This window comes from Heptranchias perlo, chromosome 31, assembly GCF_035084215.1.
Source record: "Heptranchias perlo isolate sHepPer1 chromosome 31, sHepPer1.hap1, whole genome shotgun sequence".
Lineage (NCBI taxonomy): Eukaryota > Metazoa > Chordata > Chondrichthyes > Hexanchiformes > Hexanchidae > Heptranchias > Heptranchias perlo.
The window spans coordinates 13,950,257-13,962,291 of record NC_090355.1 but is presented as its reverse complement, the minus strand read 5'-3'; the positions used below and the strand labels follow the sequence as shown (position 1 = coordinate 13,962,291).

General features: G+C 42.7%; 1 protein-coding gene across 1 annotated transcript in view; it reads left to right on the top strand.

Moving 5' to 3' along the window:
* The window catches only part of LOC137300332 (collagen alpha-1(II) chain-like), a 58,676-nt gene that overhangs the window by 7,866 nt on the left and 38,775 nt on the right, over positions 1-12,035 (top strand). Inside the window, exons 7-13 of the mRNA XM_067969417.1 lie at positions 75-128; positions 6,530-6,583; positions 7,660-7,767; positions 9,089-9,142; positions 10,973-11,080; positions 11,451-11,504; positions 11,671-11,724. Coding sequence (XP_067825518.1) covers positions 75-128; positions 6,530-6,583; positions 7,660-7,767; positions 9,089-9,142; positions 10,973-11,080; positions 11,451-11,504; positions 11,671-11,724 — 486 coding nt within the window. The remainder of the gene's footprint in view (positions 1-74; positions 129-6,529; positions 6,584-7,659; positions 7,768-9,088; positions 9,143-10,972; positions 11,081-11,450; positions 11,505-11,670; positions 11,725-12,035) is intronic.

Sequence of the window (12,035 nt, the reverse complement as noted above, 5' to 3'; positions counted from 1 at the left end):
AAAATAATTAAAATTGCTTTTTTTAATTGCAGTTGATTTGTAAACATTTTTCTTCCCAATGATTTTGGATTTAGGGTGAAATGGGTCCACCAGGAGACTTCGGTGTAGCAGGGCTGGATGGGGAGCAGGTAATTATAACTTTTTAATTGATCATTGTCCTATTACAAATGAAAACAGCAGAATATACATGATCAAATGACAACTTAAAGTCATGAATCAGTCATAAAGTTATTTTGTACAAGTAGAATATACTGGATATTCCAATGTTCACCTTTGTATATAGTGATTATGCCATTTATTATCATAGAATCATAGAAGTTACAACATGGAAACAGGCCCTTCGGCCCAACATGTCCATGTCGCCCAGTTTATACCACTAAGCTAGTCCCAATTGCCTGCACGTGGCCCATATCCCTCTATACCCATCTTGCCCATGTAACTGTCCAAATGCTTTTTAAAAGACAAAATTGTACCCGCCTCTACTACTGCCTCTGGCAGCTCGTTCCAGACACTCACCACCCTTTGAGTGAAAAAATTGCCCCTCTGGACCCTTTTGTATCTCTCCCCTCTCACCTTAAATCTGTGCCCCCTCGTTATAGACTCCCCTACCTTTGGGAAAAGATTTTGACTATCAACCTTATCTATGCCCCTCATTATTTTATAGACGTCTATAAGATCACCCCTTAACCTCCTACTCTCCAGGGAAAAAAGTCCCAGTCTGTCTAACCTCTCCCTATAAGTCAAACCATCAAGTCCCGGTAGCATCCTAGTAAATCTTTTCTGCACTCTTTCTAGTTTAATAATATCCTTTCTATAATAGGGTGACCAGAACTGTACACAGTACTCCAAGTGTGGCCTCACCAATGCCCTGTACAACTTCAACAAGACATCCCAACTCCTGCATTCAATGTTCTGACCAATGAAACCAAGCATGCTGAATGCCTTCTTCACCACCCTATCCACCTGTGACTCCACTTTCAAGGAGCTATGAATCTGTACTCCCAGATCTCTTTGTTCTATAACTCTCCCCAACGCACTACCATTAACGGAGTAGGTCCTGGCCCGATTCGATCTACCAAAATGCATCACCTCACATTTATCTAAATTAAACTCCATCTGCCATTCATCGGCCCACTGGCCCAATTTATCAAGATCCCGTTGCAATCCTAGATAACCTTCTTCACTGTCCACAATGCCACCAATCTTGGTGTCATCTGCAAACTTACTAACCATGCCTCCTAAATTCTCATCCAAATCATTAATATAAATAACAAATAACAGCGGACCCAGCACCGATCCCTGAGGCACACTGCTGGACACAGGCATCCAGTTTGAAAAACAACCCTCTACAACCACCCTCTGTCTTCTGTCGTCAAGCCAATTTTGTATTCAATTGGCTACCTCACCTTGGATCCCATGAGATTTAACCTTATGTAACAACCTACCATGCGGTACCTTGTCAAATGCTTTGCTGAAGTCCATGTAGACCACGTCTACTGCACAGCCCTCATCTATCTTCTTGGTTACCCCTTCAAAAAACTCAATCAAATTCGTGAGACATGATTTTCCTCTCACAAAACCATGCTGACTGTTCCTAATTAGTCCCTGCCTCTCCAAATGCCTGTAGATCCTGTCCCTCAGAATACCCTCTAACAACTTACCCACTACAGATGTCAGGCTCACTGGTCTGTAGTTCCCAGGCTTTTCCCTGCCGCCCTTCTTAAACAAAGGCACAACATTTGCTACCCTCCAATCTTCAGGCACCTCACCTGTAGCTGTCGATGATTCAAATATCTCTGCTGGGGACCCGCTATTTCCTCCCTAACCTCCCATAACGTCCTGGGATACATTTCATCAGGTCCCGGAGATTTATCTACCTTGATGCGCGTTAAGACTTCCAGCACCTCCCTCTCTGTAATATGTACACTCCTCAAGACATCACTATTTATTTCCCCAAGTTCCCTAACATCCATGCCTTTCTCAACCGTAAATACCGATGTGAAATATTCATTCAGGATCTCACCCATCTCTTGTGGTTCCGCACATAGATGACCTTGTTGATCCTTAAGAGGCCCTACTCTCTCCCTAGTTACCCTTTTGCCCTTTATGTATTTGTAGAAGCTCTTTGGATTCACCTTTGCCTGATCTGCCAAAGCAATCTCATATCCCCTTTTTGCCCTCCTGATTTTTCTCTTAACTCTACTCCGGCAATCTCTATACTCTTCAAGGGATCCACTTGATCCCAGCTGCCTATGCATGTCATATGCCTCCTTCTTCTTTTTGACTAGTGCCTCAATCTCCCGAGTCATCCAAGGTTCCCTACTTCTACCAGCCTTGCCCTTCACTTTATAAGGAATGTGCTTACCCTGAACCCTGGTTAACACACTTTTGAAAGCCTCCCACTTACCAGACGTCCCTTTGCCTGCCAACAGACTCTCCCAATCAACTTCTGAAAGTTCCTGTCTAATACCATCAAAATTGGCCTTTCCCCAATTTAGAATTTTAACTTTTGGGCCAGACCTATCCTTCTCCATAGCTATCTTAAAACTAATGGAATTATGATCACTGGTCCCAAAGTGATCCCTCACTAACACTTCTGTCACCTGCCCTTCCTTATTTCCCAAGAGGAGGTCAAGTTTTGCCCCCTCTCTAGTCGGGCCATCCACATACTGAATGAGAAATTCCTCCTGAATACACTCAACAAATTTCTCTCCATCCAAGCCCCTAATGCTATGGCTGTCCCAGTCAATGTTGGGAAAGTTAAAGTCCCCTACTATTACCACCCTATTTTTCTTGCAGCTGTCTGTAATCTCCTTACATATTTGCTCCTCAATTTCCCGTTGACTATTTGGGGGTCTGTAGTACAATCCTATCAAAGTGATCTCTCCCTTCTTATTTTTCAGTTCTACCCATATAGACTCAGTGGGCGAACCCTCGGATATATCCCCTCTCACTACTGCCGTGATGTTCTCCCTAATCAAGAACGCAACTCCCCCTCCTCTCTTCCCTCCTGCTCTATCTTTCCTATAGCATCTGTACCCTGGAACATTGAGCTGCCAGTCCTGCCCCTCCCTTAGCCATGTTTCAGTAATAGCTATAACATCCCAGTCCCATGTACCCATCCATGCCCTGAGTTCATCTGCCTTGCCCATCAGACTTCTTGCATTGAAATAAATGCAGTTTAATCTAGACTTCCCTTGGTCTTTGCCCTGCTTTCTCAGACCATCTGTCCGGTCATGTTCTGTACACTCTCCCTTACTGCCTTTTGTTTCTGTCACCACTTTATTTCCCACTGACTTCCTGCATCGGTTCCCATCCCCCTGCCACATTAGTTTAAACCCTCCCCAACAGCACTGGCAAACACTCCCCCTAGGACATTGGTTCCAGTCCTGCCCAAATGCAGACCGTCCAATTTGTACTGGTCCCACCTCCCCCAGAACCGGTTCCAATGGCCCAGGAATTTGAATCCCTCCCTCTTGCACCATCTCTCAAGCCACGTATTCATCTTAGCTATCCTGTCATTCCAACTCTGACTAACCCGTGGCACTGGTAGCAATCCTGAGATTACTACCTTTGAGGTCCTACTCTTTAGTTTAACTCCTAACTCCCTAAATTCAGCTTGTAGGACCTCATCCTGTTTTTTACCTATATCGTTGGTGCCTATATGCACCACGACAACTGGCTGTTCATCCTCCCCCTCCAGAATGTCCTGCAGCCGCTCCGAGACATCCTTGACCCTTGCACCAGGGAGGCAACATACCATCCTGGAGTCTCGGTTGCGTCCGCAGAAACGCCTGTCTATTCCCCTTACGATCGAGTCCCCTATCACTATAGCTCTGCCACTCTTTTTCCTGCCCTCCTGTGCAGCAGAGCCAGCCACGGTGCCATGAACCTGGCCACTGCCACCTTCCCCTGGTGAGCCATCTCCCCCAACAGTATCCAAAACGGTATACCTGTTTTGGAGGGAGATGACCGCAGGGGACCCCTGCACTGCCTTCCTACTCTTCCTCTGTCTGTTGGTCACCCATTCACTATCTCCCTCAGTAATTTTTATCTGCGGTGTGACCAACTCACTGAACGTGCTATCCACGACTTTCTCAGCATCGCGGATGCTCCAAAGTGAGTCCATCCGCAGCTCCAGAGCCGTCAAGCGGTCAAACAATAGCTGCAGCTGGACACACTTCCCGCAGGTGAAGGAATCAGGGATACAGGAAGGAGCCCTGAATTCCCACATCCCACAAGAGGAACATGACACGGCCCTGGGATCTCCTGCCATGACTTAACCCTTAAATTAGCTTAAGAACAACTACAATGTCAAGAGAAAAAAAAAGGAAAGAAAAACTACTTTCCACTCCCTTTAAGGAGTTTACTCCTTTAAATTGTTCTCAATTTAGAGAATGTTAACTACACTAGGGACCTTGATTCACTAAAAAATAAACGCTACTTCCTATAAGACCTGCAGACCTTCCCTTTCCTTTTACTTTAGTTACTGTAGATAAGTAGAAATACTCACCTGAACCTACTCACCAATCAGGTGCCTCCCCTGTGTCGCGTCCCGATCTGATTCCTGACGTCACTTCGAACTCGGTCGCAGCTCGGCTCGGCTCGGCTCCTCTCAGCTGTTCTCAGCGCTCTGAAATCCCGCCTTTTATCGGACCCTCCCTCCGCTCGGCTCGGCTCCTCTCAGCTGTTCTCAGCGCTCTGAAATCCCGCCTTTTATCGGACGCTCCCTCCGCTCCACTCGGCTCCTCTCAGCTGTTCTCAGCGCTCTGAAATCCCGCCTTTTATCGGACGCTCCCTCCGCTCGGCTCGGCTCCTCTCAGCCTGATGGCACATTGCAGTGTGTTAGCTTGGCACATCAAGGTGTGGTAGCAATTTACTTTAATCAATAATTCCCCACATGGTGAACTCACATTCTCAACTGGAGCGGTCTCCTAGCAGAAGCAGGATAATCCCGCAAAAGAGGCATCAGAAGGGACTGATGATTCATATCACTCATACAGGCTCCTACCATCCTTTTATGAACACAGGAATAGGAGTAGGCCATTCAGTCCCTCGAGCCTGTTCCACCGTTCAGTGAGATCATGGCTGATCTGTATCCTAACTTCATCCACCCTCCTTGGCTCCATATCCCTTAACACCCTTGGCTAGCAAAAATCTATCAAAATTAGATTTAAAATTATTAATTGAGCTACTGCTTTTTGTGGGAGAGAGTTCCATACTTCTACCACCCTTTGCATGAAGAAGTGTCTCCTAATTTCTTACCTGAATGGCCAGGCTCTGATTTTAAGGTTATGTCCCCTTGTCCTACTTTCCCCCACCAGCAGAAAAAGTTTCTCTCTATCCACCCCATGAATTCCTTTCAAAATCCTAAACACCTCAATTAAATCACCCCTTAACCTTCTTTATTACAGGGAATACAAGCCTAGTTTATGTAATCTCTCCTCATAATTTAACCCTTGGGAACCCTGGTAACATTCTGGTGAATCTGCGCAGCACTCCTTCCAAGGCCAATATATCCTTTCTAAGGTGTGGTGCCCAGAACTACACACAGTACTCCAGATATGGTCTAATCACAGCTTTGTATAGCTGGAGCAAAATTTCCTCCCTTTATATTCTAGCCCTTTCGTTATAAAGGCTAACATTCCAGTAGCCTTTTTGATTATTTTTCATACATGGCTAATTACATTCTAGTGATCTGTGTACATAGACCCTAAATCTCTTTGGACCTCCACTGTTCCTAGCTTATGGAGTAACAATGGGATATCCCTTTCATTTATGTTTTATGTTGCATAGTTTGCATATATTTGGTTGTTTTATTAATAAATAATGTATTCGGTGCAGGGGTATAAAACAAGAGCGGCTTGTGCATTAATTTGTGCATAAATGTCGTTTTTACTGTGTTTGTCCCACGAGTCGGGCAGTTGTCATTGTGTGAGTTGTTTTTCCCCTTCCTGTTAAGTTCCTGGCTTTGGTATTTGAATGGATGGGTTTCCATGATGTGCCTTACCAATTCAGTATTTGCACTTATACGGGGTCTGTTGTGTGAATGTTGTTGGAATTAGGCCAGGAATGCAGACCTGACATTGAAGAAATGCTCTGGAATCAGCCTTAATAAGTAAATAATTTTCCCTTAGACTGAGCCACCTACCATAATATCTCAACCCACCTCAGTTAGCTATATGGGGGCATGGGGTGCCATTAGCGTGCTATCATAAAACATACTTTTTTGCATTTAAATGTCAAAAGCCCGATAGCAAGAGCAAAATGTCACACTTAGCATTGGATTAAGGTTAAGAACACCCTAAGTGGGAAATGGGCAGTGATGAACCACATTGGTAAGAAGATATGTTGTGCCACCAGGCTGCCCGCAGAAAAGTTGGCATAGCTGAATGGCCAAAACATTTCTCAACTTGCATCCTAGGACTCGTGCTACCATCTGCAGCCACCCTGCTTTGAGTTTCTAACATTTAACTTATCTTTACAGAAAATTATTTTAGAATTACTCTAATTATTTCTCTTCTGACAGGGTGAATCTGGAGGTGTAGGAGATGAAGCCCTTGCTGGAAAAAAAGGGGAACAAGTCAGTATCCTGAATGGAAAATTATGGGGCTTGATTTCCCTACTTCCCTCACAATTCTGGTTGTTCTTGTTTTCGTTTCTTCGTACCCTTCCCTTGGACAATAGCGTGAAGTAGTGGAAGGTTTCATAGGCAGGTTAACAGTCTGACAGGCCGCAATGTGAATGCTCCTTCCATGGACGTAATCATAATTATACCAGTCAATAGGGTGGTGACACCCATATGGCTGGAGGGTTTAATAGGTTTCCACAACCCATACGATAAGGAGGTGGGGGTAGACACCCTTTGGACCTACTGGATGTCAGCCCAGCATTGAGCTGGAGCTCTGGTCTCCACTTACCAGGAATGTCCGGAGTGGGGTTCAAACGCCCTGCACCTTCTGACTCTGAGGCAGGAAAGCTACCACTGAGTCAATGGCTCGCTCCCAACAATTGTGGTTAACTGTGCTCATTGTAATATGGAGTTTGAAGCTATTGTTTACATTGTAGATTTTTGATACTGTGGAACTCGCTACCACATGAAGTGGTTGAGGCGAATAGCATAGATGCATTTAAGGGGAAGCTAGATAAGTACATGAGGGATAAAGAAATAGAAAGATATGTTGATAGGGGGAGGTGAAGTGAGGTGGGAGGAGGTTGATGTGGAGCTTAAACACCAGAACATACCTGCTGGGCCGAATGGCCTGTTTCTGTGCTGTAAAATTATATATAATTCTGTTCCATCTGAGAGAAAGGGAAATCAGATTCTACCTGACATTCTCTACCCGAATAGCACCCCTCATTACCTGATCACACATGACAAAGGCAGTGCTCGTGAAGTGTATTACCCAGGTTCTCTGACTTCCTGGTTTATTGAGATTCTGTGGTGGTAAATAGCCAGCATTGGATGAAAGTGTTTACAAAACCCTTAGCATAGCTGAACCTAGCTGCCTATCCCAAAAAATATACCAAGTGCAAAGAAAGTCACCTAATAGAATCTATAAATTTCAGTTTCTAAACAAGTGCATTGGGTCTATTGTACTTCTATTTTCATTGCTTTTTAAATGTGTGTTTTAAACAGTATTTGGTTTGGCTTCAAAGGGTGACCCAGGAAGCCCTGGGATACTTGGTCCAGAAGGAACAAAGGGAGAACCAGGAGCTGAGGGATTACAAGGGCCTCCAGGAGAGACAGGTGAACCTGGAAAAAAGGTAATGAATATTTGGTATATAACAGTGTGTACTATCACCATACATACATAAAAATATCAGAATAGGAAAAGGCCCAACAAACCCATTCTTTTTGATAGATTAACCCACCCTCACTTGCCTCTTAACATTTCCTTTCCTCCTTTCTCCATATTGTCTTTGAACGTTGAGCATTGTCATTGAATTACCTTTTGAACTGATATTTATACTATTTGCTTAAATGGCCTTCCCTGGTATTAATATAAGTTGACAGAAACCCATTTAGAGGCATTCAGTTTTTTTAATATGTATCGCACAGCCATGACTTCAATGGAGACGAAAATCAGGTGGAGTGTAAAACGGGCTGCTGATTTGCTATCGCTCATTTTGCGTTCCTGTGCTAGAATAATTTCACCCCCATATACTTTTAACTTTATTTTCCACTTCAAGTCTACAGCCATCTTGACAGCTGAGTCCTATGCCATCAAAAGTTGTGATGATGCCAGATACTTGTACTGCAAACTGTCATATTGGTTGCTTTGATGTCCATTTATTTCCATTGTAGATTAATTGTAGTTTTTATGTCTCAAAAAAAAATTATCAGACTTGCAATGTCTCCACAAGTCAAAAGTGGATTATCTAAACACCTCGGCACTTGAGACACAGTCCCACCACAACTCCAGTAGAAGTGTGACAGAAGGGCCAGAAAATAGCTGGCACCCAGTTACTCCAAGTCGTGGCCTAATGGGATTCCTTGTGGTCTTTCAGTCGGAGAAGGCAGGATCGATGACTGGTACACCCATTGAGAGCGCAGAACCACTCCAGAGAGGTGCCCACAATCAGCATACAAAAGAGGAACCTCCCCCCTGACTTGGAAAGCCCTCTATGGTCAGAGGCGGAGGTTCCTGGTGGGTGCTAACTTGGCATAATTGCTGGGATCGCAAACCTACGGCTTTTCAGGGCCCTTACCTGCCTTTGATATTTTGAGGGTCCTCGGGCTTCCTATCAACCCAAATTGACTAACACTAACATTAATTCCAATTTAAATGGCTGAATTAGATTGTGGCACAAGTCAGGTTAATATGTCTCAGTATTTGTCAGAATTACTTAAATGATTCCTAGGGTCTCAATCGCTTTGTTTCAGATTCATTACGGACCTTAATAACTGATTTGCACACTTTAGCACCCATGCCAAACTGAAATGAAAAAACTTATGATGTTAAATACATCCTAACTGTGTTGAGAATTCTAAACATCAAATTAAAGTGTGAAGGCTTCATGTGAATAATAGGTTTCAATGTATTGGAAGACCTGCTTACTGTATTTCTTGTTTTCTATATGACAGGGAGAAATGGGGTCGGAAGGTGAGCGAGGGCATCTTGGGCCAAAAGGAGACAAGGTAAAATCTTTGTCTTTCAACTATCTAGGTGCATGTAAATTCAAAACACTTCTAAATATGAAATATTTTTAAATTTCTATTGTCATGATCTTAAAAATAAGTTGCAAGATATGAACCCTGATTTTCTACTTTCTTGGCTTGAACCTAGTTTGTTTTAGATCAAAAAATCTAGACGTATGAAGGTCCATCATGCAGGGCACCCCTAAAGTTGAAAACAGTATGAGGGAAGATACAATGAATGAAGAAATAATGGTTATGTGATGCCCAGCTTGGGTTTTTAAAAGTTTAGAAGTTAGGAGGAAAGAAAGACTGATGGAGGTAAGAGGTTCCACTGTTTTATGGGCCTGGAAAAAAATCAGTGGCGCTTACTCGAACCCTTTATTGGTGCTATGTCGTGCAGAGTTGTTTTCTACCTTCCTAGTTTGGCCTATATTTTAGAACCAGTGTGAATGAATTACAGTTGACTTCTAAGTGAATAGAGGACAGATAGTAACCACCAGCAAATGATGCCGACTGTGGTTTAAGATTTGTTGTCTGCACCAACAGGAATCAAATATAAAGGTGATAGGAACCACATGTCGTGACAAGGAACCCAAATAGTGATTTAAGGACCATAGATGGATTTTCTAATTGGTGAGGTTCTCAAGCACTAAAAATAGATGCTAGGAACACAACACGTCCAAGCAACTTAACAGAAGGTAGCCCAGGAGAGGAAATTGTTCATAAAATCAGTGATCTCTCCGGTAGTGAGGGGTAGAAAGAATGAAGAAAGCAATTTAACAAACAGGTAGACCAGGAAGATTGTGACAGCTGTCAAGTGCTGCATAATACAATGGTTGGAAGGGACATTTGTATATCAGAATGATTGACACACTGGCTGAAAAGAAGTCTATCCCTTGAGATCTTTGAAGAGGTACGATGGATTGACCTTGACCAGGAGAATCGGAGAAAGAATCTTCTCATTAATTTGTTCGGCTCTATAGATGAGAGAACTCGTCCTGCAGTCACACACTTCTACTTGACACCAAATAGGCAGTTTTCAGCTAATCAAAGGGCACTTTGTTTTGGCGTGGCTCCCAACTTTATTTTGGATGGTGCAAGAACAAGGTGACGGGGGGGTAAGAGGGTGAGAAAAACAAAAAAGTAAAAGTATTTTTAAATTGATTACATCTGAAAAGCTATAGAATATCTAGATTAGGATAGTTTCTGTCTTTTGTCCTAGGCAGCAGCTGCTCCACAAATCAAGATGTGTCTGTTGACGAAAGGAGCTTGTTCTTACATATTTAGCTTTGTTATCATTCAAGGCAGTTTAATCAAGGTCAGGTCTTAACAATGCAAAGCTGAGGCAAAATTAGCTCCTGCAACATATTAAGTGTCTTCATAATATGTTGGTGGGAGATGGGACTAATGTGGGCATAATGTATTGAGGTAAAAACCTGGAGCAGCACAAACTAAGGTGCATTTCTTCTGCAAAAAGAGTGTTACATGGGGAAAACTTGTTTGTATGCCTGTGTCAGGGTGAACACTGGGTATCTGTACATGTTTTAGACTCCTTGTACATAACCCCTATCCATTTGAAATTGGTCTACACTAGTGTGATAATCTGTACAAAATTAATTTTACAGTGGAGTGCTTCAAAAATATGAGAATTAATATGAATTATTGCAGTGTTTGTACTTTGGTGGCAGTGAGAGATTGGAAAAGCATACAATTAGCAACAAGGACGAACTGAATCCAAAATAAAAAATGATTTTCTGTAAATATGCTTTAGGGAAAGCCCCTGTGATTCTGTGTATTACTGGCATCCACTTGTGTGTTTTATATCTTTAGGGTGTCATTGGCCCACCTGGTCCCTCTGGTCCTTTTGGGCACATTGGAATAACGGGAGAAGCAGGCAAACGAGGGCAGAAGGGAGAAAAGGGAGAACCTAACTTGATGGTGAGCAACCTTTTACCATTACAGTCTCAAAGAAACATCCTGGGACTTGATCTGTACAGAGCTATCGCTAAACAATTAATAGATCTTCATGTACAGTACACTATTTCTAAACATAGAAGCTATAAGTTGGTTATCCCTATTTCCATGTCTAGCTGGTACAGAAGTCGAACCTTTTCTGTGCATCTCATTACTCTATACTTCCTGCAAAAGTTGATTTAGACTATTGCACAGTGGATTTTGTATGCCAATCAACAAATCTTAACAGTCAACTCACATTTATTCTTAGCACTTGTTGAAGTCTGACTTATGAATTACTGTCTCAGAAACACTTCAAGTTGTTAATGTTCACAAATGTGTTGCTGTTTAACAGGGCCCTGTAGGTTTGGTTGGCATTACAGGTCCAGTGGGACATCGTGGACAAGCTGTGAGTAGAGTACAGGCCTTTGTTTATATCAGCCATTCAAGCTAAGATAGAAAATGCCATGTGTATTGTAAATGTATTCATCCATTTATTACTGTACGGTGTGAGAGTCACAGTGATATAGTATCCTATTTCACACATAGACCTTCACTGCACATATTTTTTGCAGGGTGAGCCAGGACCAATTGGATCACTTGGAGAAGATGGGTCTAAAGGAGAGAAGGTATCAATAAAATATGAATTCTTCATATGATTGCACCATTTAAAATACTTTCACTTTCTTTTCAATTTAATACTCAAATGTTTCAAGTACACACACAAATAGTGTAATCATCAACAACAATGTGCATTTATTTAGTGCCTTCAACGTAGAAAAAGGTCCCAAGAGTAATGCTTGCATTTACCTCTCTGTATGTCATTTGTACTGTCTTATTTTTGAAAGCTCTCGGCAAAACAGTTATTACAAAGAAATAGTTATAGATATCCTTGTCACTGAAGATTGAAGAAAGGAGCGATTACGAGAATCTTTAGTTG